Below are 25,338 nucleotides of genomic sequence, written 5' to 3' on the forward strand. Positions count from 1 at the left end.
AAGCTTAAATAAATCACTGTACTATTATTTCTGACATTTCACATTCTTAAAATAAAGTAGTGATCTTACCTGACCTAAGACAGGGAATTGTTATTAGGATTAAATGTCAGGAATTGTGAAAAACTGAGTTTAAATGTATTTGGCTACGGTAATGTAATGGTAGTGTGGAACTGAGTGCATACTAAGACTGTCATGCATGTGTATTTGGCAATGTGTGGTTAAGTGTGTGATCGATGCCAGCTGTGCTAGAGTATGATGTAGGCACATAACAGCACCAGTTGAAACCCCACCTGTCCTCCAGGTCTCTGTGCTGTGATTCCAGGCTCTTGTGGGCACTTTTCAGGCCTCCGTGTTTGCCAATGAGGCCCTCATACTCCGAGGCCTGCCTCTCATGCAGGGCAGCCAACTTCTCATGGTCCCTCAGTAGCATCTCATAGGTGGACCTCAGGTCCTCCCTCTCCCTCATCGCCCCCTCCTTCTCGTTCTCCGTGCTGGACTGCTGTGTCGCAAGCTGGGCATTCTGGGCCATGAGAGTGCCGCTCTGGGAGTTCAGGGTGGAGTTCTCCACCTAAAGGGGAAACAAGACATCTGATTGGACATCTGTGCCATCTGAACTCAGTTGCTCAGAAATGCCCTTAGCTATGTCTGTTTTTTCAAGGCTTGTGTCATGTCCTTCTAGGCATTGCATTGGATTCGCCAGTTATGTCGGGGAAAAAGCAGGGCGATAACCTCACAAAACAATTTGTGTAGGTGTCAGTTCTGAGCAATAGGGGGCAATGTGTCCACAGACAGCCTGTCCATCCAGTAAACACTAACGGTTGAGACGTTGCATGTTCTTGTCCAATTTGGATATACATCAGTGGTCAAATGTTTTTTGAAAGTACAAATTCCCAAGCACAGACATGTTCAAAGTTAGATTTGACATGCAGCAGAATGCATCTGATTCCTGTTCAGATGTAGATTTTACGACCAAATATTTTTTTGAACCGCTGCGATAAAATATATCAAAATAGATGTGGCTTATGAGAGGGGAATTCTCTCTAGCCACGTGGCAGTGGAGAGACAGAGCTTGGGGAGGGTTTAAACTACAATATAAGCTATCAATGCAGTGTAGACAAGGCCAGCGTATAGGGTGCAGAGCACAGCAGTGAAGGTGCAACAGAGGGAAACAGGGCTTAGTGGTTAGCGTTGGGACAGTAACCGAAAGGTTGCTGGATCTAAGCCCCAAGCTGACAAGGTAAAAATCTGTCGTTCTGCCCGAGAAAGCAGTTAACCCACTGTTCCCCGTGCGCCGAAGACGTGGATGTCGATTATGGCAGCCCCCCGCACCTCTCTGATTTAGGGGTTGTGTTAAATGCGGAAGACCATTTCAGTTGAATGCATTCAGTTGTATAACTGACTAGGTTTCCTCCTTTCCCTTACTTGTAGTTTGGCATTCTGGGTCTGTAGTGTGGTGTTGTTCTCCTGTAGAGATGCAGTCTGTCTCTGTAGAGCCAGAATCTGAGCCTGTAGGTTACTGCTCTGGGTCTCCAGCTGCTTCAGGTTGGTATGCAGGGCCTGCTTCTCTGCCTGTAGGGTGGCATTCTGAAAATGACACACACACACAAAAGATTAACGCATGCATTAATTATATACAGAGGCCCTTCACATATCGTATCGAAGATGGCTATTTTGACTTGTTGATTAGAATGAGTTTACTTACGTTTCTCTCCACCTCGATGAGGCGGTCTTTGACCTTGAGCAGTTCCCGGGTGGTCTCGTGGCTCTCCTTCTCCCACTTGTTGACCGCCTGAGAGTCCTCCCTGTCCCCTCTTCTGGGGGGTGAGCTCTGCACCATCCTCTCCTCCTCCTCCCTCTGTCGCAAGGCCTCATAGTTCTTCTTTACCTGGAGAGGTCAAAGGTGAAAGGGTTAAACCTCAATCCCCCAAAATATGCCCATGCTAATGAGTTCCATCTCTGTTCTGGCACTCCAATGGCAAGGGTTCTAGTTTTTGTCACAGAGTTAAACATGTGCTGCGGAAATTATTATCTGGGTTTTCTAGGCTCCTGGTGGCTCATGAATAGGGGCGGCAGGGTAGCCTAGTGGTTAGAGCGTTGGACTGGTAACCGGAAGGTTCAAACCCCCGAGCTGACAAGGTACAAATCTGTCGTTTTGCCCCTGAACAGGCAGTTAACCCACTGTTCCTAGGCCGTCATTGAAAATAAGAATTTGTTCTTAACTGACTTGCCTGGTTAAATAAAATTTAAAAAAAAATAATAATAAAAATGTAAAAAAAGATAACACAATGGAAAAGGAATGAATAAATAATGAATTGCCTCAGAAGCATTTGAGCGTTTCTCTGTGTCACGTGTTAAAGAAGCATAACCACAGGACCTCTCTGGGATAATGTTTTTTTGTGCAGATGTTCATTGGGCTGCTGTTCTATATTGTTTAGGACTCACAGTTTTGAGCTCCTGGCGCAGTTGTTGGTTGAGGTTGGAGGACTCCTGCAGTCTGGCCTCCAAGGCTGCTATCTTCTCCTCCTTGATCTCCAGAGTAGATTTGAGAGTGGACTCTAACTTGAACTCCAGCAGCTTGTACCTGCACATAAGGGACATTGACAATCATTAAAAGACCAAGGATCTTTCCCGGATAGAATTCAATGTCTTCACACCGTATTGTTGGCAGAGTGTCTACTATGTGATGTGGTCACAATTATTTATGGGGGGGATGGGTACCTTTGAGCAGCAGCATAATGGTTTGTGTTTGTGTATTACCTGTCGTTGTCAGAGCTCTGCTCATCCTGCAGCAGCCTCTCCTTGTTGAGGCCTATCTTCTCCAGCTCGTGGGTCAGTTTCTCCAGGTTATTGTTCATCTGCTGAGTCCGCAGTTTCTCACTCACCAGTTCCTGAAACATCAAACGCCAATCCAGAATCACTCTACATTCAATCTCTAGAATTTAATCCTTTATTAATGAATAATACAATCAACATAGTTGAGTTCCAAGCTGAAAAAAGTGTTGGCATAGTGGTCTGGTTTAATTACTTCTTGAATAATGCAGGTGCAATGATTATAGCTGAATATTCTAAAATGTACATTTGAAGACTTGTGAGCATTCACCCCATGAATTACCATTACAATATATATACACTAACATTACAACACGCATCTCTCAGGTACTCGCTACATCATTACCTCTCGTAGAGTGACTAGTGTCTTCTTATCGATGGTGGCCTGTTTGATCAGCTCCTTGTTCTCCTTCTCCAGATCTTTGAGGCGGTTGCAGGAGTCCTTGAAGGAGGTCATCTCCTTGCCCAGCGAGCGGTTGTCCTTCTCCAGGTGGCTGATCCTCAGGTTGTCCTCGTCCATCTTGGAGTCCCTGATCTCCGCCTGCTGTCTCAGCCTCTTGTTGTCCTTCTCCAGGTGCTTCTTGTCCTTCTCCAGCTGAGAGCTCTCCTGCTCCAGAGTCTTATTCTCCTGCTCCAGCTGCTCCAGACGTTTGCTGGAGATCTTCAGTTCCTCGAGGCTCCTCTGCAGGCTCTGGTTCTCCTGCTCTACATCCTGCAGCTCCCCCTCCAACTGCTGCATCTTGCGGCTGCTGTTGTCCAGGGCCTTCTGCAGCCGCTGGTTTTCCGTATCCAGGCCCTGGTTGCTCACCTCGAGCCTCTCCGTTTTCTTGGAGGAGGCCTTGAGCAGCTCCAGGCTCCTTTTCAGCTGGCTCCTCTCACTCTCCAGCTCAAGGTTCTCCAGCTCCAGCTGAGCCGCCTTGTTCCCTGCCGAGCGGAGCACCTCAGCAGTCCTGCGAAGCTCCAGGTTCTCCTCATCCAGCTGGGAGTTCTCCTTCTCCAGGGCCTCTAACTGGAAGGATGTGCTCCGCAGGCCGTCCACCACCTTCTTTAAACGACGGCCCTCTACCTCCAGCTCGGAGTTCTCCTTCTCCAGAGACACCACCTGAGGATTTGGGAGAATATGGGAACATTTCTCAACAAAGCACTTTTCCTCATTCAAACTCCCATCTGCTTTATACAATAGGAGCTGCACAACAAAGTAATAAGTGACTCATTTGGCACACAATAGACACCAGAGGTACACCGACAACTTTAAGTGAAGTTTACAGCCACCAATGCATGCAGGGGCCGACCTTGTCACAGGTGATGCCCAGACTGGCTACTCGTTTCTGCAGGGCCTCGTTCTCCCTCTCCAGCCGCTGCGCCTCCACCTCCAGCTCCTCAGCCCTCTCGCCCTTCTCCTTGTACATCTCAAGGTCCTTACGCAGCTGTTTGCGCTCAAACTCCAGCTTGTTGAGCTTGGAGCTGGTCTCCCGGATGGACTCGTGCAGCACGCGGTTCTCCTTCTCCACATCTTTGACCCGCGCCTCAGCGCCCACCTGGGAGCGCTGCCTCAGTGACGAGACAGTCTGGGTTAGATGCTCGTTCTCCTGCTCCAGGCCTTTCACCTGGAACATGGAGGACGTCTGAGTGGCGCTATGGGACAGCTTCAACTCGAGTCATGCTTCAGTATGGTGTTAATCTCTGGGGCTCTGTTCATATTATCTGACCATGAAAAACTCCTTGCTCTTATAATACCCTAGGGTCCGGAATTTGTCCTAAATCAGGTCGAGTGGTCATGAGAAGTTCCTGGTCCTAACTCTTAACCCTGTAGTGTAGGTTCACCAGAGATCTGTTATTCTACTGTAAACCTCATCAAACTTAACTCCCTGTGTCTGGGGCCTCATTAGATTCTGTCGGCTTTCATTACTTTCATTACACCCCCCCCCCAAGCCACACAGAGCTCTTCAAACTCACTGGGAGAATGCAAGCACAAAGACTACGCTCTTTTAAGAAAATCATTATAGATCTGGATTGAGTTAAGTAGCAATGTCGTTTTGAGTTTCTTGGAACAAGACCAGAACAAGGTCAAATCAGTCCTTTGACCAGCCTAAAATGAAAGGCTGTTTGTGTCTTGAACATGGACATGTATGCATGCCTGTGTGTGTGTGTGTGTGTACCTGTCTATCTGCGTTCTCTCTCAGTGTCTCCAGGGTTTTCTCCAACAGAGCCTTCTCCTTCATCAGGTCGGTGCTGAGGCTCTCTGCACTGCACAGACTCTCCCTGCCTGTGTTCAGCTCACTCTCCAGCTGCCCCAGCTACAGGCACACACAGAGGACGCACTGTTACCATGGCACCCAGTCACTTAGATCACAGACAATGACACTATGCAGTACCACATCATTACCCATCACAATTGGACTCAATTACATTGTAATCCAGTCAATGAAATTGAAGAACCCACTATTCAATTTAATTTCCTGATTGGCCAAAATAAAACTGAATTGACTATGATACACAGACATTTATATTTCTCTAATTACAGTGGCTCCGTGCTGTGATGCATGTCCGATATTAAAGAGAAGCAAAAGCGACTCCATATAGAGCCCTTCCCATGAACACCGGCTCCAATCTCTGTTGTCTCCTCTCCCCTCCAGAGGATGCTGTCAGACTGCACTGGGTAATTACCACTCATGTCACTCACACCCTCTACAAAGGGAAGGGCTGAATTATCTACAAATAAAAGCTTTCACTGCAGCCGCTTCATCCTCGGTCTGTTCCCTCCTTCTGTCCCTTCTGCTCACCGCATGACGCACAAACACTGTGGCACCAACAGCAACTACAAGTGCACTGTATACACACACACACACCGTTCTTCAAAAAGCAGGTGGATTATTACTAATCATATCATAGATATATACTCACAAGCACTTCATTACGTCAAAGCAGCTTAACTCAAAATTGCCTTCTTATTGCTCCTGCTTGGATTCACTTCTAAATGGGCTCTTTTACAGACCGAGTGCTGTTGCCAAACTCTGTTTCGCTTGAGAAATGCACATTTCATGCATTTTATGTGGAGTGCACAGAGAAGGCGTGTCTGAAAATAGCCCGAGAGAGTTAGCTTAGAGAAACCTTCAAGTGTCAAGTCTGAGAAATAATAGGAAATGGACTTCAGGATTTACTCAGTTCTTTCAACTCTGTTGTCATGGATCTATGAGGCCTGAAAGCCAAGTCCTGGGGTGAAATATAGGGGGCTGGAGAAAGATGCTAGTGTACTGTAGGGTTACAGAGCAGGCAGCCATTATTATGTTGTTGATGCAATAAGGAGCCAATGTGGAGTGGGCAGATGATTGATGGGCAGATGAGGGCCCATGTTTAGGCAGCAAGTGTGAAGACGTATGGGACAAGTGTAAAAGCTGCTCTGACCCTCTGGGTGAGCCTCTGGTTCTCCTTGTCGGCCTTGAGGCGGTGTGCAGGGGCGTCCTCGCTGGCAGAGCCCCTCAGCTCTTCCATGGTTTTCAGCAGGGCCTGGTTCTCCTTCTCCAGCTTCAGCAGGCGGCTGGACGTCAGCTCATTCACCTCGTGGCCCAGAGACTTCTGAGGCACTACACAATGAAACCAACTATGTCAAACACACAACATACTGCACCGAGAGACTGAAAACAGCCATCACTAGCACAGAGAGGCTGCTGCCTATATACACAGACTTGAAATCATTGGCCACTTTAATAAATGGAACACTAGTCACTTTAATAATGTTTACATCTCTTGCATTACTGATCTCATATGTATATACTGTATTCTATACTATTCTACTGTATCTACTGGGTCTATGCCGCTACCACATTGCTCGTCCCGTCCATATATTTATATATTCTTAATTCCATTCCTTTACTTAGATTTTTGATTTATTTGTATTGGGTATATGTTGTGAAATTGTTAGATATTACTTGTTAGATATTGCTGCACTGTCGGAACTAGAAGCACAAACATTTCGCTGCACCTGCAATAACATATGCTAAACACGTGTATGTGACCAATCAAATCTGATTTGATATTTTAAAAAGGTACTGATATAGTGTTGGGGAACTTCCCAAGGGGAAGAGGAAGTATGGGACATCCCTAAATGTAGATCTACATCAGTACTGTAGTTACTGAGGAAACACACAGGGTTTATCCTGATCCAAGACCAGTTAAACACTATTCCAAATCCAGGCCCGTTGCTAATCCGGGTCTCGGATTCATTAAATATTAATTACAGGAGCTAATCATGTGTAAATAAACCCTGTCCAATCTGGGGTGTGTGTGTGTGTGTGTGTGTATGTGTATGTGTATGTGTATGTGTATATATATATATGTATATATATATATATATATATATATATATATATGGTCGGCCAGGGCCGGGGTTGAAGCCAGAGCCCCAGTAGGCCTACTGATGCTCACCCTCTGTCAGATCAGGGGTCTTGGAGAGCTGCTCCAGCTCCCAGCCCAGGTGGAGAGACTCGTCCATGCTCTGTTTCTGGGCCATTTCTAGCACCAGGTTCTCCTCAAGCAGCTCCTCAATACGCTTCCTGTCCATGTCCCGCTCCTGATGCACACAGACAAACACATAACGTACTGTCAGGATGGCTATACAGTTAGCTAAACCTTAAAGCCGATTTAAGGTAATTCCAGCGTTTGCATTGACAGTACAGCATTTACTGCGATGCAGACTCTGTAGAAGTCAAGGCATTCATACTTCTTGTGCTTCGTAGAGTTTTTGTAAAGGAAGTTGTCAAGGAAGTGAGTTTGTGTTTATACAGGACCTACCGCCCCCACCTATCGTCAACCAATCATGACAATGCAGAGCTATACGCAGCCCTCCGTATTGTTACAAAATTTGGGAGGCGCACGACAATGCGGGTACGTAGCTTGATTTGGCCTCTGCAAGCCTCCGCAACTTGATTTGGCCTCTGCAAGCCTCCGCATCACACCCTCCATACAGAGCCTCTGGATCACATTTCAGGATCAAGCATAAATTGGCTTTTACAGTGAGAACCTATTCAGTACAGTATGTGGAATTTTATTCAGAGAGAACCTACAAAATGGTCCCATAAAGAGAAAATATACAAACATACCAGCATGTCTGTTAACTTTAATCCCACACAAAACACAGTCTCTCAATCTCAATCTTTCCCTCACCATTTCCATGTCGTGGATCTTGGATTTGAGCTGCAGGCTCTCTTTCTCCAGTTCGTGGAGTTTGTCAGAGCGAGCCCTGGTTCCTTCTAGCTGGTCCTCAAGCATGGCCTTGGTCTCCAGCAGAACCTGGTTGTCCTCCTTCAGCTCCTGTAGGGCCCAGCAGAGATCAACATCAGCAGCCCTATCACTTCTAATACACAGGGCTCACAACATTAAACAAACATTGGGGAAACAAGTCGATACATTTATGTTACACCCAATGGATGCTTCATTGACACGTCAAGCTTGTTTGGTGCTGAACTGCTATTTACTTGTTAGGGCATACCTCCACTCTAGCTTTGTAGAACTCAATGTCATGGAGCCTCTCCTTGTAGCGTCCCACTTCACTTTCCAGCTTGTCCACTCTGATGGCCTTCTCTCTCAGATTGTCCAGCTCGTCACGATAGGCCCTGGCAGAACGCGCGTCTGACAACAACTGCAGGCTCTGGAGGGGACAAACAAAACACTTCATGTCAGTGTCACACACATACTAGATATTTGTTTTCACAGACTCATTTCCCTTTCCCACTCAATGTACATGATTGCGCACAGGCATAATTAATATTGGTAAACAAACACACCATAGATTGAGTAGGTAGACACGCGTGCACACACACACACGGACAGACTAAAGCTCCTCTTAGTCAATAGGGTCATTAGCCAGTAATCTTCTCTGGAAAGGGGATTTGAAATGACCCCACACACACACAACAAGCACCTCTGCCATGCTGTTGCTGTGGTCCTTACTTTCTAGCGCTGCAAATCATGTTTACAGCAAAGACTATAAATAAAAGAACATCTTTGCCTACTTCTAAGGAGATCGCCAAACTATAGATAGCTCAGCCACTAATTGGTTAAAGGCATTAACCTCATGATTAAGAATGTCAAATAGGAGGTGGTGGAGATAGTTTGATGTGTTGTATAACCTTGAGAGCAGTCAGGGCACAACAGGCGACGTGTCTTATAGGTGGAGCTTTTGTCCAGTTGTCGGCGGGCAAGCTCTGTGTGACAGGCCTGTAAATCTGGATTGATGCCTAGCACAGCTCAGCAGCATGGTCAGTGCGTAGTTTGTGTGTGAAAGTGTGTAGCTGGAGATCAGAAGAGACATGTTGGTCCAAGGCAGACTGTGTATTCGTGCATTAAGTGGAGTCTTGCTGGTGCTAAATTGTGTAATGTAATGTGGACCGGGAGCTCTGACATCAGCTGTAATTGACTCCCGGTGATTACTCAGCTGTGTTGACCTATTCTGTGCCACACCTAGTGAGGTCTCAGTCTGCTCTGGGGTTGGACGGTAATGTGTTATGTTGGGCTATATGTTGTGCTAGTTTCATCTTTCTAATGCAGAGTTGGAAATCTGTTCTATATTTCTTTGTGCTGTAGTAGATAGATTTGTTTTGTCCAGTACCTCTTGCTGAATCCTCTTGTTCTCAGTCTCCATATTGTCCAGCTCCTGTCTACAGTCCAGCAGCTGTTCACTCTTCTCCTCCCTGAAAGAGAGAGAGCAAGCGAAAGAGGCAGAGAGCGAAAGGGAGAGAGAGAAATGTCTTCAATCACACATGTACACTTTTTTTTTAAACACACATAACAAAATCCTTCCTCACAAACACCATAACTGTCCCACACAGTTGTTATTCTTAGAATAAATATTTTTTCTTGACATTTTTCTAATTTGGCACAGAAACTAGAGGCCATGAGTAACACTGATTGGCCTATAGGTGGCGCTGTTATAAGCAGTCTCACTTAAACCCTCTGTCTGTTTGACCTAGAGACTTGAAACTTGGTATGTAGGCGTATTTCAACATGCTGAACAAATCGGCCTCAAGGATCCATAAGGTCTGTCAGGCAGGATACATTGTCCTCCATTTTGGAAAATTGTTGAAAAACTTCTCATTAACCAAGTCCAAATAACAGCAAATTAGTTTTGTAGACTCATGGTTAGGGTTGCAAACAGAGGGTATATTACTGGTAATGTTTAATGTTTACCAGTAAACTACCAGAATTTTGGTATCTTTCAAGGATTTGATCTATCACAAGACATTTAGTGGCACTTTTGAGTACTTCAGATTATTACAGGTGTATGTCCCTCTGTGTGGTATTATCACATGTAAAATATGGAAATAAGTTCAAATGATTTTCAAATAAATAATCTAATGACAAAGGTGTAAAACACTAAATATAAACCAACTTAGTGAATGTTTGTTATTTTACAAACTTATTTATTTTTTGCTTTCTTGGTTGGGAGATGGCGAGATATTGCATATCCAGTATTCTATTTTATACATCTGTCGATGTCATTTATTGTTTCTTTGTAGATAACTAGCTATTATCACTAACTACTTGGCTGATGTGGTTGTGGGTACAGTAGTAGTCTACAGTAACGTTACAGCAATACTGAATGACAAAGTAGGCTTGTCACCACTAGCTAGTTGGTTGATATGGGGTACAGTATAACTGAATGACAGACACCACCCTACTGTTCTGTTATTCATTGGTCTGAAAATGGTTAAATTAACATTAAAGAGACACCCCACACATTCACGCAGTTGGAGGGCCATGTACATTTTAGCCAGTAGTTCTGAAAGTAGCACTAATGAGCTAAAAGTGGTCCCCGAAAAGTGTCTCTCTTGCGCTCATTGGCAAATGCTGGTTAGGCCTTGCTAGCTGTCACTCAAATGCAAGGGGTTGAAGCTCATTGGCTAGAACTCAAATTGCTATGGGGCTGACCCACGTGCGGGGAAATGGCACGGCACAGCTTCAAGAAAATAGTAGTTTCAAACTAGGGATTTTGTGTCTAATTGAGTTAGACAGTAATTCTGCATGTGTGAACTAAACATCCAGCCCAATGCAGGAGTTTTATAAAATACTTTCTTAGTCGTCAAAGTACTGGCGCACGTCTTTAAGGCTAAGCTAATCGTTAGATCCTTTGAGGGCGCGTCAGTAAATCCGAGCTGTTTCCCAAAACCATCATTATTAACGTTGCACTTGAAAACGATCATAATCTAATGCCCGCCTCAGACCACTCGTAGACCATACAAGTGCGTGGATAGACGCTTTTTTGCCCTCGCACGTCACTTTATACACAGTAGAGCTCTGCTAAACATAGAATCACATGGTTTATAAGTCTCTCTGTGGCAGCTGATAACTCCAGAACAAAGTTGACTACAAAGTTGCCAAAGTTCTTGCAATTGGTACAAACAAGTGACGTATAAAAACATGCTTCAAATGAAAACAGATGACTGCATTAAAATATAAATACAGAAGGCTATAGGCCTATTTCAACCCTATCCATTTACATTTAATGTGCAATCAAATGAGTTCTATTTTGCTACTTGTAGGCTAGCTAGGCTACTGTCTGTAATTTGTCTCATATTTCATGATGTGTAGCCTAACATGTGCGCAATGATTTTTATTGGGAAAGCATTAGAATAAGCCACCTCACAATTGGCAGCTGTAGGTGGCAATATCTCTTTAGGAGCTGATCCGTCGTCAGTATTGTGAGATAATTATAATGTTGGGGTAAGGTTTGAATGGAGAAAGCTGAAACCGAGAGCAGTTCTGCCTTTCTTTTGATCCTGTCAGTATCAACACATGCTCCAATGACGAACAGAGACCGTTCACGCTACGTGGTGTTTTGGGAAACGTATGTTATACAATGTAGGAACGATGCAGGGTTAAAAAAAACACTTGAAAGCCTAAGTTCCACCGCTATCGGGGAAACCGGGCCCAGGTCTCCCTTGAAAAAGTTATGTTATTTTTGACCTGGTAAAATAAGTTAAAACGTTGTGTGTAAGCTCACTAGATAGAATTGTGAGGTTCAAAGAAAATAGACATGGATATCGACATGGATATCGTCAGCAATCCTCAATCAGATGAGATACACCTGGTCGCATTATTAACAGTATTACTGAGAAACAGATAAATCGTTTCAATTCCCAACTATTAAAAACTTGATTGTTTCTAAAAACACAGCAAACCAGTCACAGCTACCTTTGAAAATGCTGTGGACAACACCTCTAAATTAGTCTTATGGTAAATAACTAATCCAAAATGAATTTCATTAATAAAATGTGGCTACAATTTACTGTGTGGATATCTTTACAAGTTATGCATAATAATTGTTAATATTAAATTTCTCTTTTCATTCCCAGATATGAAGTCACCTGTCTCCAGCAGGAAATACCAGGGGATGGGGGGGAAGTGTTGGCTTAAGGTACGACTTCCTATTGGGGAAATGTTAAATCACTCAAGGTCATATTTAGACTTAGTGACTAACACTAATAGGAGTATATACATTACAGGATTAGTCTACCCTCGCGTTGAACAATAACATGCAAGAACCACAATGGTTAAGAGGTGCTTACACACTTGCATCCTTTATTCAACTTGTGAAGACTAAGCCCTAGAGATAACTTCACACGATTTAGCCTACTTGTCAATCCAGATCTCAATGTCTAATATCCTTTTACTGTACTTTTGATAGTATTTGATGCCAAAGCTAATCACTGAATGTCCTACTACAAGGTCAGGTTGACACAGTCACAAAATCACACACACGATTTGCAAATATATTCAGATACAGTACATGCAGCTTTTCTTCTGTCATTACCTGTTGCCCTAGAATACTAAATAAACCCTTGCTCACCAGAAAATGTCATACATCGATAGAATGAATGCTTAAATCTAGTTGACATTGGTAAAGTGCCTTTACCTCTGCTTTTGCCTCAGTGGATCGATGTAAATGATTTCTGCCCAATTTCCCAAAAGCATTTGGTAATTGGCATGTATTGGTGCTCGTACACTTATGCCCTAAAGATTATGCTTACGCACTAACGCCAGATATAAAATATATATATATACATGTAGCTTCATATGAATTGTACAAAAATGATATACTACATGGCCAAGAGTATCTGCTCGTCGAACATCTCATTCCAAAATCATGGCTATTAATATGGCGTTGGCGGCGAGCTTTACACCACTCCAGCTGATGCTTGGCATTTCACATTGTGATCTTAGGCTTGTGTGCGGCTGCTTGGCCATGGAAACCCATTTCATGAAGCTCCCAAAAAAACAGTTAGTGTGCTGAGATTGATTCCAGAGGCAGTTTGGAATTCTGTAGTGTGTGTTGCAACCGAGGACAGAATATTGTGATTTTCTTCAGCTCTCGGCTGCCCCGTCCTGTGAGCTTGTGTCCTACAACTTTGCGGCTTAGCCATTGTTGCTCCAAGATGTTTCTAATTCACAATAACAAACACATTAGCCTGGGGCATCTCGAGCATGCAGAAATATGACAAACTGACTTGTTGGAAAGCTGGCATCCTATGACGGTGCCACGTTGAAAGTCATTGAGCTCTTCAGTACAGGCCATTCTACTGTCAATGTTTGTCTAGGGAGATTACATGGCTGTGTGCTCAATTTTATACACCTGTCAGCAACAGGTGTGGCTGAAATACTTAAATCCACTGATTTGAAGCGGTGTCCTCATACTTAATTTTTAATGCATTGTTTTCTCTTGAGTCAAACCGTGCATTACTAACAGGCACGATAAAGCAAGTTAAACGTTTACAAAAAGACAACGTAAAAAAGCTTCATGTGCCTAGTGACTGAACGCAAAAAAAAACAGCATAGCGACATGATCATACAGTTACCTCTCCGCCACTCATGTAGTTTAACTATGCGATTATTATCACTTAAGGTAATTCTTAAGTGAGGACGGACATGCATGACTCTTCTCTCCTCCCTGCCGAAAACGATCCGGCCCCAGCAGCACAGACCTCTGCCAGCCACGCCACCCCTGCCCATGAAAGCTTCTCCCTGGGCGGAAAACAAGACAGTAGTTCGTCCTGGACCAAGGCCACAGCCAATGTCTATTGATGGGCTACTGGCCAAGCACAACAGGGAGATCCAGAAGCGAGTGGATACCGCCGGCCGTCTGTACAAGTTCTGCCACCAGCCACTGAAAGGCCCTAACAGCCCTCCAACACATACCGGCTTTCCTGGAGTGGCAGGAAAATATCTACTGCCTAGCCCAAGTGTCCATGGTATTGGAGGGAGATTCAACAGTATGCCTTTAATAAGACTGGAAAGCAGAGATGGATGGTGGAGAATGGGGAGTGACTCTACAGACACACAGAAATAAATAAGAGCTGAAGATCTCTTTCCATTGATGGAAGTGGTTTGTTTGATTTGTATTTATTTGACAGGTACTGTTCATTCTATTACATTACATGCAGTACTTCAGAAAAGTATTCATAACCCTTATTCCACATGTTGTTGTGTTACAGCCTGAATTTAAAATGTGCTGACGAACACAGAAATCTCTCATTTATATAAAATCACATTTGGCAGCAATGACAGGTATGAGAGCTTTGCACACCTGGGATTGTACAATATTTGCTATTCTTTTTAAAATTCTGCAAGCTTTTTCAAGTTGATAATTACTAGACAGCCATTTTCAAGCCAATTTAGGTCAAACTGTAACTAGGCCACTCAGGAGCATTCAATGTCGTCTTGGTAAGCAACTCCAGTGTATAATTGGCCTTGTGTTCTAGTTTGTCCTGCTGAAAGATGAATTTGTCTCCCAGTGTCTGTTGGAAAGTAGACAATCAGGTTTTCCTCTAGGAATTTGCCTGTGCTTAGCTTTATTCCCATTTTTTCTATCCACAAAAAAGCTCCCTAGTCCTTGTCAATGACAAGCATACCCATAACATGATGAAGCCACCACAATGCTTGAAAATATGAAGAGTGGTACTCAATGTGTGTTGGATTTGCCCCAAAACATTATGCTTTGTATTCAGGATAAACATTTAAATTCTTTGCAACATTTTTTGCAGATTTACTTCAGTGCCATACAGGATTCATGTTTTGGAATATTTTTATTCTGTACAGGCTTCCTTTACACTCTGTCAATTAGCTTAGTATTGTGGAGTAACTAAACTCAGCAAAAAAAGAAATGTCCCTATTTCAGGACCCTGTCTTTCAAAGATAATTTGTAAAAATCCAAATAACTTCACAGATCTTCATTGTAAAGGTGTTCAAACACTGTTTCCCATGGTTCAATAAATCATAAACTATTAATGAACATGCACCTGTGGAACAGTCGTTAAGACACTAACAGCTTCCAAACGGTAGGTAATTAAGGTCACAGTTATGAAAACTTAGGACACTAAAGAGGCCTTTCTACTGACTCTCTAAAAACACCAAAAGAAAGATACCCAGGGTGCCTGCTCATCAACGTGAATGTGCCTTCGGCATGCTGCAAGGAGCCATGAGGACTGCAGATGTGGCTAGGGAAATAAATTGCAATGTCCATACTGTGAGACGCCTAAGACAGCACTACAGGGAGACAGGACGGACAGCTGATGGTCCTCGCAGTGGCAGACTATGTGTAACAACACCTGCACAGGATCAGAACATCCGAACACCTGCGGACAGGTACAGGATGGCTACAACAACTGCCCCAGATACACCAGGAACGCAAGTTCCCTCCATCAGTACTCAGACTGTCCACAATAGGCGGAGGGCTTGTAAGGCCTGTTGTAAGGCAGGTCCTCAACAGACATCGCCGGCAACAACGTTGTCTACGGGCACAAACCCACCGTCGCTGGACCAGACAGGACTGGCAAAAAGTGCTCTTCACTGACGAGTCACGCTTTTGTCTCACCAGGGGTGATAGCTGGATTTGCGTTTATCGTCAAAGGAATGAGCGTTACACTGAGGCCTGTACTCTGGAGCAGGATAGATTTGGAGGTGGAGAGTCAGTCATGGTCTGTGGAGGTGTGTCACAGCATCATCGGAATGAACTTGTCATCATTGCAGGGAATACATCCTCCCCTCTCATGTGGTACCCTTCCTGCAGGCTCATCCTGACATGACCCTCCAGCATGACAATGCCACCAGCCATACTGCTCGTTCTGTGCGTGATTTCCTGCAAGACAGGAATGTCAGTGTTCTGCCATGGCCAGCGAAGAGCCTGGATTTCAATCCCATTGAGCAAGTCTGGGACCTGTTGGATTGGAGAGTGAGGGCTAGGGCCATTCCCCCCAGAAATGTTCGGGAACTTGCAGGTGCCTTGGTTGAAAGAGTGGGGTAACATCTCACAGCAAGAACTGGCAAACCTGGTGCAGTCCATGAGGAGGAGATGCACTGCAGTACTTAATGCAGCTGGTGGCCACACCAAATACTGACTGTTACTTTGGATTTTGACACCCCCCTTTGTTCAGGGACACATTATTCAATTTCTGTTTGTCACATGTCTGTGGAACTTGCTCAGTTTATTTCGGTGGTTGAATCTTATGTTCATACAAATATTTACACGTTTGATGAAAATAAAATGCAGTTGACCGTGAGAGGACATGAATTTTTTTGCTGAGTTTACAATGTTACTGACTTACTGACCCATCCTCGGTTTTTCCTATCACAGCCATTAAACTCTGTTTTAAAGTCACTAGCGGTTTCCTTGCCCTCCGGTAACTGAGTTAGGAAGGACGCCTGTATCTTTGTAGTGACTGGGTGTATTGATCCATTATCCAAAGTGTAATTAATAAATTCATCATGCTCAAATGGATATGCAATATATTGCTTTTTATTATTTACCCATCCACCAATAGGTTCCCTTTTTTGCAAATTCACTTCTTACAGATAATTATCTTACAGATAATTGGTAAAATGGGGTACAGAGGTAGTCATTCAAAAATCATGTCACACAACTATTATACACAAGTCCATGTGACTTGTTAAGGTTTAATATTTTTTATTACTTTTGTAAAAATAAAAAATCTGTGTAGCCCAATGACACAATCTCAATTTAAAGCCTTATTCTAAAATGAATTACATTGTCAGCCCCCCCATATCAATCTACACACAATACCCCATAATAACAACAAAGAAAAAACAGGTTAAGAATTTTTGCAAATTTATTACAAATAAAACTGAAGGATTGTTTTTTTAAATTTTTTTTATCACTAACATAAGTATTTAGACCCTTTACTCAACACTTTGTTGAAGCACCTTTGGCAGCAATTACAGCCTCGGGTATTCTTGGGTATGACGCTACACACTCTGACTGGGATACTCAAGGACATTCAGAGACTTGTCCCGAAGCCACTCCTGCGTTGTCTTGGCTGTGTGCTTAGGGTCCTTGTCCTGTTAGGTGAACCTACGCCCCTGTCTGAGGTGCTGAGCGCTCTGGAGAAGGTTTTCATCCAAGGATCTCTCTGTACTTTGCTCCAATCATCTTTCCCTCGATCCTGATGAGTCTCCCAGTCCTTGCCTCTGAAAAACATCCCCCACAGCATGATGCTGCCACCATGCATCACCGTAGGGATGGCCAGGTTACCTCCAGATGTGATGCTTGCATTCAGGCCAAAGAGTTCAATCTTGGTTTTATCAGTCCAGAGGATCTTGTTTCTCATGGTCTGAGTCTTTACGTGCCTTTTGGCAAACTCCAAGCGGGCTGTCATGTGCCTTTTATTGAAGAGCGGCTTCTGTCTGGCCACTCTACCATAAAGGCCTGATTGGTGGAGTGCTGCAGAGATGGGAGAACCTTCCAGAAGGACAACCATCTCCACAGAGCAACTCTGGAGCTCTGTCAGTGACCATCGGGTTCTTGGTCACCTCCCTGACCAAGGCCCTTCACCACTTGCTCAGTTCACCCGGGTGGCCAACTCTAGGAAGAGTCTTGGTGGTTTCAAACTTCTTCCATTTAAGAATGATGGAGGCCACTGTGTTCTAGGGGAACTTCAACCTTCAATGCTGTAGACATTTTTTGGTACCCTTCCCCAGATCTGTGCCTTGACACAATCCTGTCTCGGTGCTCTATGGACAACTCCTTGGACCTCATGGCTTGGTTTTTGCTCTGACATGCATTGTGAACAGTGGGACCTTGTATAGGCAGGTGTGTGCCTTTCTAAATCATGTCCAATCAATTGAATTTACCACAGGTGGACAATCACGTTGTAGAAACATCAAGGATTATCAATGGAAACAGGATGCACCTGGGCTCAGTTTCAAGTCTCAAAGCAAAGGGTCTAAACACTTTTGTATTTTTTACATTTTTGCAAAAATGTCCAAAAACCTGTTTTCACTGTCATTATGGGGTATTGTGTGTAGATTGACGAGGAAAACATTTAATACGTTTTAGAATGAGGCTGTAATGTAACAAAATGGGGAAAAAGTAACGGGGTATGGAATACTTTCTGAATGCATTGTATATTAGTTTATTGCTAGTGTGTGAAAATGAACAAATACCAACATTTTATTGTAAATTGCTGTGAATGTCTTAAATAAATCAATTGCTATAGTGTGTGAATAGGTTTGCTGTACAATGGATTGTGCTCTAACACTATTCTACAGTAAACCTCAACAATATGAGAGATAAACATGGTAATGCCTTCACTGATTGCACATAAAGGAAGATATCATGTAGGAACTAAAGTGCTTGCTTTGTGTCATCCTATGAATCCTGTTTATTGCTGTTCACAGCTATATTTATTTCTGTTTTCTCTAAGGTAGTCTTGAAAAACTGGAATTTTTACTTAGGCCATGTAACTCATTGGTTAGTACAAACCAAGATGTTTACCCAGCAGATAGGAATCCACAGACCTCTGTCCTTACCGGGTCAAGTCAGCTTGTTGACTTCTGCCTGTGTGGGTTGGGGGTGTGGTTAATTACCAAATGATACAGTCCATAGTGGATTATATTTGACATTATTAGGAGCTATTCAGACTCTGCAGGTGAGGATAATTCATTTATATGTGTAATGAACAATTGAAATGATAGTGTGTGAGTACATCTTCTGTCTTTTTGATCATATGAAAACAACCTGATTTGTACTTTGAAGAAAAGAACCAAGCATACATTTTCCTTCAGAGGCAAGTCAATGATCTTGAGTGGAAAAAACAAAAACGCCTGTGTGTTATTTTACAACTTCAACAGAACAACCCTTTACTCAGGACAACAAACATAGCTCAACTGAAAATATACAAAGTACGACCACAAACACAACCTACAAATGACCTCACAATAAGCTCCCCTATGACATGCAAATCTCTAACTGTCGTGCTGCTTTGCTTTAGTTCCACCAGCTCTTTGTAACAGAGCAAATCCAGATAACTAGATGTTAAGTGAGCAACAGGCCAACAGATTCCTCTTCTCGCTCCGTCTATGACTAGACGGACTTCAAACCCCCTCAACCCAGCATTAGCAGCAAATAGAGCTCATCTGACAACAGCATATTCAACGGTTAATGGGTTTGCGTGATTGTGACACTACATTAGACAGGCAATGCAACCAAAATACAGGTTGGGACTTGATGAGGCTGAGGGAGGCCAGTCCTGCAAGCTCCTGGTCGGTGAGGAATTAAGAATGTGGCACACAAAGCTTTGAAGAGACCTATACACTCTTCAGATGAGTGGAGATGCTTCCCAGTCTCCTTGGTCCACTGAACAGAACTTTTGATGGCCTGCTAGATTAGTGATCTGTATGGGCTTGGCTGCTTGTAGGAATTATCATCACTGTTCTGTGCTTGTAGAAATCAGAGGCTTGAGAAGCTAGCTTCGAGCATGGAATAAAACTCACATTACGCTGCTGTTGCTTCAGCTGCTTTTGGTGAGCACACACTCCAAGTGTGTACCTCTTGTGTTTGGAGTCCTTTCATCTCATCCCACCATAGATCCTGTCATCAGACATTCAGCCTCAGCAGCAACACACCTTTCACTGTATTCCACGTTTAATTAAGGCCCTAACAAAGAGAGTAGTTGACAGCCTAGGCCTAACAGAAAGCTGCTCATCCACTGTGGGTGACAGCACTGAGCCTGCAGCAGCTGAGTCACACAGACAACCATGGTACCATGGTCTACCTGCATTTTACAGTCTAACATTCACAACAGAAAATGCACCTAACTGTAGTTCCACAGAACCTGACAGGATTGAGATTGGGTCTTTAGGGGCTATATCATAATCTATTTCTACACAATCTATTCCTATTCTATTCCTCTTAACACCAGGTTTCATATTTAAGCTTTAAAAAAATCATGATTATTAAGCCATATTTTTTAAAGACATTCTGCAGTATGTATGGTCAACATGGTCACTTTACTGTGCCCTCAAATGGATCAGTAGAACTGAATCTCTATTTGTGTTTTAAAGCATGCCTTTGGCAGAGAATGGCCAGCTCCCCTTCCCTCTAGTGTTGGTGCGCCAGAGTCAACAACGGCCAGAAATCGGAAGAAAGCAAGTGGAATTCAATAGGAACTGCGTAAGTAGGTCAAAAACACATTTTAAAAAAGAACATGCCTCTGCACGGCATCATCCGATCTGGGTCAAATCCTCAGACATCTGACCCAGCATCAGGCCTGGGTGACTGGAGGGGTCTGTGGCCATCTACGGCAATAACATCTCCACACACATACACGAGACTACAGTATATGCACTCGCACTCCTGTAGAGAAGTAGTCTGCCGCGTCACTCTTATATTCTGGATATCTTCTGGAATTATGATACACACAGCACATACATACAGTACCAGTGAAAGGGTTTCCTTATTTGTACTATTTTCTACATTGTAGAATAATAGTGAAGACATCAAAACTATGAAATAACACATATGGAATAATGTAGTAAACAAAAAAGTGTTAAATGCATTTCAAGTAATAGGTGTGCCTTGTTAATATTTCTTTCCTTCTTAATGTGTTTGAGCAAATCAGTTCTGTTGTGACAAGGTGGTATACAAAAGACAGCCCTATTTGGTAAAAGACCAAGGCCATATTAAGGCAAGAACAGCTCAAATAAGCAAAGAGAAACGACTTTAAAACATGAAGGTCAGTCAATACAGAACATTTCAAGAACTTTGAATGTTTCTTTAAGTGCAGTTGCAAAAACCATCAAGCGCTATGATGAAACTGGTTCTCATGAGAACCACCACAGGAAAGGAAGACCCAGAGTTACATCTGCTGCAGAGGACAGGTTCATTAGAGTTTACTGCACCTCAGAAATTGCAGCCCAAATAAAGTGTGCTGCAAGTAACAGAGTTCAAGTAACAGACACATCAATATCAACTGTTCAGAGGAGACTGTGAAATCAGGCATTCATGGTCGAATTGCTGCAAAGAAACCACTACTAAAGAACACCAATAATAAGAAGCTTGCTTGGGCCAAGAAACACCAGCAATGGACATTAGACCAGTGGAAATCTGTCCTTTGGTCTGATGAGTCCAAATTTTAGATTTTGGTTCCATCTGCCATGTCTTTGTGAGATGCAGAGTAGGTGAATGAATGATCTCCACAAGTATGAAGAACAGATGAGGAGTTGTGATGGTTCTTTGCTGGTGACAATGTCAGTGTTTTATTTAGAATTCAAGGCACACTTAACCAGCATGGTTTCCACAGCATTCTGCAGCGACACACCATCCCATTTGGTGGACGCTTAGTGGGACTATCATTTGTTTTTCAACAGGACAATGACCCAAAACTGCTCCAGGCTGTTTGACCAAGTAGGAGTGCTGCATCAGATGACCTGGCCTCCACAAACACCCAACCTCAAACCAACTGAGATGGTTTGGCGATACACCAGAACTTAGCTTGCGTTCCATTGCTTTTCTACAGACAAAGGAATTCTCTTGTTGGAACATTATTGAAGATATATGTTAAAAACATCCTAAAGATTGATTCTATACTTCGTTTGACATGTTTCTATGAACCTGTAATATAACTTTTTGGACTTTTCGTCCGACCTTTCGTCTGGACTTGCACGCGCGTTTGGATTTGTTCACCAAACGCCCTAACAAAGGAAGTTTATCAAACAAATCAAACATTTATTGTGGAACTGGGATTGCTGGGAGTGCATTCGGATTAAGATCAAAGGTAAGTGAATATTTATAATGCTATTTCTGACTAATGTTGACCACACAACATGAGGGATCTCTTTGGCTGTCTCTGAGCGCCGTACTCGGATAATTGCACGGTGTGTTTTTTCCGTAAACATTTTTTTAAATCTGACACAGCGGTTGCATTAAGGAGAAGTGGATCTTAAGTTCCATGTATAATAACTATCTTTTATCAATGTTTATTATGAGTATTTCTGTGAATTGATGTGGCTCTCTGCAAAATCACTGCATGTTTTGGAACTACTGAACATTACGCGCCAATGTAGAATGAGATTTTTGAATATAAATATGCACTTTATCGAACAAAACATACATGTATTGTGTAACATGAAGTCCTATGAGTGTCATCTGATGAAGATCAAAGGTTAGTGATTAATTTAATCTATATTTCTGCATTTTTGTGACTCCTCTCTTTGGCTGGAAAAATGGCTGTGTTTTTCTGTGACTTGGTGGTGACCTAACAATCGTTTGTGGTGCTTTCGCTGTAAAGCCTTTTTGAAATCAGACACTGTAGCTGGATTAACGAGAATTTTATCTTTAAAATGGTGTAAAATACTTGTATGCTTGAGGAATTTTAATTATGAGATTTTTGTTGTTTTGAATTTGGCGCCCTGCACTTTCACTGGCTGTTGGCGTGGTGGGACGCTACCGTCCCAAATATCCCAGAGAGGTTAACGCTTTATTGGTGACTACATGATTCTATATGTTATTTCATAGTTTTGATGTCTAAACTATTATTCTACAAAAGAGAAAATAGTAAAAAATAAAGACAACTCATGAATGAGTAGGTGTCCCAACTTTTGAATGGTATTGTGCGTGCGTGTGTGATATATATATAAAAAAATATACATACATACTACAGTTCAAAAGTTTGGGGTCACTTAGTTGGAGACTTATCTCCCTAACCAACTTTAAACATCTGCTATCTGAGCAGCTAACCGATCGCTGCAGCTGTACATAGTCCATCGGTATATAGCCCACCCAATTTACCTACCTCATCCCCATACTGTTTTTATTTTATTTATTTTTCTGCTCTTTTGCACACCAGTATCTCTACCTGCACATGTTCATCTGATCATTTATCATTCCAGTGTTAATCTGCTAAATTGTAATTATTCACTCCTATGGCCTATTTATTGCCTACCTCGTTATTGCCTGCCTCACTCATACCTTTTGCACACAATGTATATAGATGATTTTTTTCTACTATGTTATTGACTTGTTTATTGTTTACTCCATGTGTAACTCTGTGTCGTTGTCTGTTCACACTGCTATGCTTTATCTTGGCCAGGTCGCAGTTGCAAATGAGAACTTGTTCTCAACTAGCCTACCTGGTTAAATAAAGGTGAAATAAATCAAATAAGAAATGTCCTTGTTTTTGTACATTAAAATATCATCAAATTGATCAGAAATACAGCGTAGACATGGTTAATGTTGTAAATGACTATTGTAGCTGGATTTTTTTATGGAATATATACACATAGGTGTACAGAGGCCCATTATCAACAACCATCACTCATGTGTGCCAATGGCACGTTGTGTTATCTAATCCAAGCTCATTTTTAAAAGGCTAATTGATCATTAGAAAACCCTTTTGCAATTATGTTAGCACAGCTGAAAACTGTTGTGCCAATTAAAGAAATCAAATCAAAATCAAATGGATTTATTTATATAGCCCTGCGTACATCAGCTGATATCTCAAAGTGCTGTACAGAAACCCAGCCTAAAACCCCAAACAGCAAGCAATGCAGGTGTAGAAGCACGGTGGCTAGGAAAAACTCCCTAGAAAGGCCAAAACCTAGGAAGAAACCTAGAGAGGAACCAGGCTATGTGGGGTGGCCAGTCCTCTTCTGGCTGTGCCAGATGGCCAAGATGTTCAAATGTTCATAAATGACCAGCATGGTCGAATAATAGTAAGGCAGAACAGTTGAAACTGGAGCAGCAGCATGGCCAGGTGGACTGGGGACAGCAAGGAGTCATCATGTCAGGTAGTCCTGGGGCATGGTCCTAGGGCTCAGGTCAGCAATACAACTGGCCTTCTTTAGACTAGTTGAGTATCTGGAGCATCAGCATTTGTGGGTTCGATCACAGGCTCAAAATGGCCAGAAACAAAGCACTTTCTTCTGAAATTCGTCAGTCTGTTCTTGTTCGGAGACTTGAAGGCTATTTATTCCATGTGAGAAATTGCCAAGAAACTGAAGATCTCAAACAACGCTGTGTACTACTACCTTTACAGAACAGCGCAAACTGGCACTAACCAGAATAGAAAGAGGAGTGGGAGGCCCCTGTGCACAACTGAGCAAGAGAACAAGTACATTAGTGTCTTGTTTTAAAATGGAACAAAAACTAAAGTGTTTTTTCCTTCAAAAACAAGGACATTTCTAAGTGACCCCAAACTTTTGACCGTTGCTGACAGGTGTATAAAATCGAGCACACAGTCGCCATAGACAAACATTGGCAGTAGAATGGCATTACTGAAGAGCTCCGTGACTTTCAACATGGCACAGTCATAGGATGCCACCCATCCAAATCAGTTTGTCAGATTTCTGCCATGCTAGAGCTGCCCCAGTCAACTGTAAGTACTGTTATTGTGAAGTAGAAACATCTAGGAGCAACAACAGCTCAGCCGCAAAGTGGTAGGCCTCACAAGCTCACAGAACGGGAGCGCTGAGTGCTGAGGCGTGTAAAAATTGTCTGTCCTCTGTTGCAACCCTCACTACATTGTTCCAAACTGCCCCTGGAAGCAACGTCAGCACAATAACTGTTTGTCGGGAGCATCATAAAATGGGTTTCGATGGCCAAGCAGCCGCACACAAGCCTAAGATCACCATGCACAATGCCAAGTGTTGGAGTGGCGTAAAGCACACCACCATTGGACTCTAGCACAGTGGAAACAAGATCTCTGGAGTGATGAATCATACTTCAGCATCTGGCAGTCCAACGGACAAATCTGGGTTTGGTGGATGTCAGACGAAGACCTGCCCGAATTCATAGTCACAACTGTAAAGTTTGGTGGCCCCTTAGTTCTAGTGAAGGGGCAGTCTTAAAGTTACAGCATACAAAGACATTCTAGACAAATCTGTGCAACAGTTTGGGGAAGGTATGACAATACCGTCATGCACAAACTGAGGTCCACACAGAAATGTTTTGTCGATATCAGTGTGGAAGAACTTGACTTGCCTGCACAGAGCCCTGACCTCAACCCCATCAAACACCTTTGGGATGAATTGGAATTGCGAGCCAGGTCTAAAATCGCCAAACATCAGTGACCAACCTCACTAATACTCATGGCTGAATGGAAGCAAATCCCCGTAGCAATGTTCCAACATCTAATGGAAAGCCTTCCCAGAGGAGTGGAGGCTGTTATAGCAGCAAAGGAGAGGACCAACTCCATATTTATGCCCATGATTTTGGAATGAAAGTTG

The 25,338-nt window shown here is 43.1% G+C and overlaps 1 protein-coding gene across 8 annotated transcripts in view; it reads right to left on the reverse strand.

Annotated features, from left to right (window-relative positions):
• The window catches only part of LOC118361204 (girdin-like), an 89,325-nt gene that overhangs the window by 18,007 nt on the left and 45,980 nt on the right, over positions 1-25,338 (reverse strand). For all 8 annotated transcript variants that reach the window (XM_052475321.1, XM_052475302.1, XM_052475301.1 and 5 more), the window contains 13 exons: positions 9,437-9,518; positions 8,318-8,476; positions 7,993-8,139; positions 7,255-7,399; positions 6,235-6,413; positions 4,989-5,126; positions 4,122-4,436; positions 3,176-3,931; positions 2,758-2,888; positions 2,443-2,581; positions 1,703-1,885; positions 1,423-1,584; positions 291-568 (listed from right to left, as the gene is read on the reverse strand). In XM_052475321.1, the coding sequence (XP_052331281.1) occupies positions 291-568; positions 1,423-1,584; positions 1,703-1,885; positions 2,443-2,581; positions 2,758-2,888; positions 3,176-3,931; positions 4,122-4,436; positions 4,989-5,126; positions 6,235-6,413; positions 7,255-7,399; positions 7,993-8,139; positions 8,318-8,476; positions 9,437-9,518 (2,814 nt within the window). The remainder of the gene's footprint in view (positions 1-290; positions 569-1,422; positions 1,585-1,702; positions 1,886-2,442; positions 2,582-2,757; positions 2,889-3,175; positions 3,932-4,121; positions 4,437-4,988; positions 5,127-6,234; positions 6,414-7,254; positions 7,400-7,992; positions 8,140-8,317; positions 8,477-9,436; positions 9,519-25,338) is intronic.

This window comes from Oncorhynchus keta, chromosome 2 (assembly GCF_023373465.1).
Source record: "Oncorhynchus keta strain PuntledgeMale-10-30-2019 chromosome 2, Oket_V2, whole genome shotgun sequence".
In the NCBI taxonomy this organism is placed as follows: Eukaryota; Metazoa; Chordata; class Actinopteri; order Salmoniformes; family Salmonidae; genus Oncorhynchus; species Oncorhynchus keta.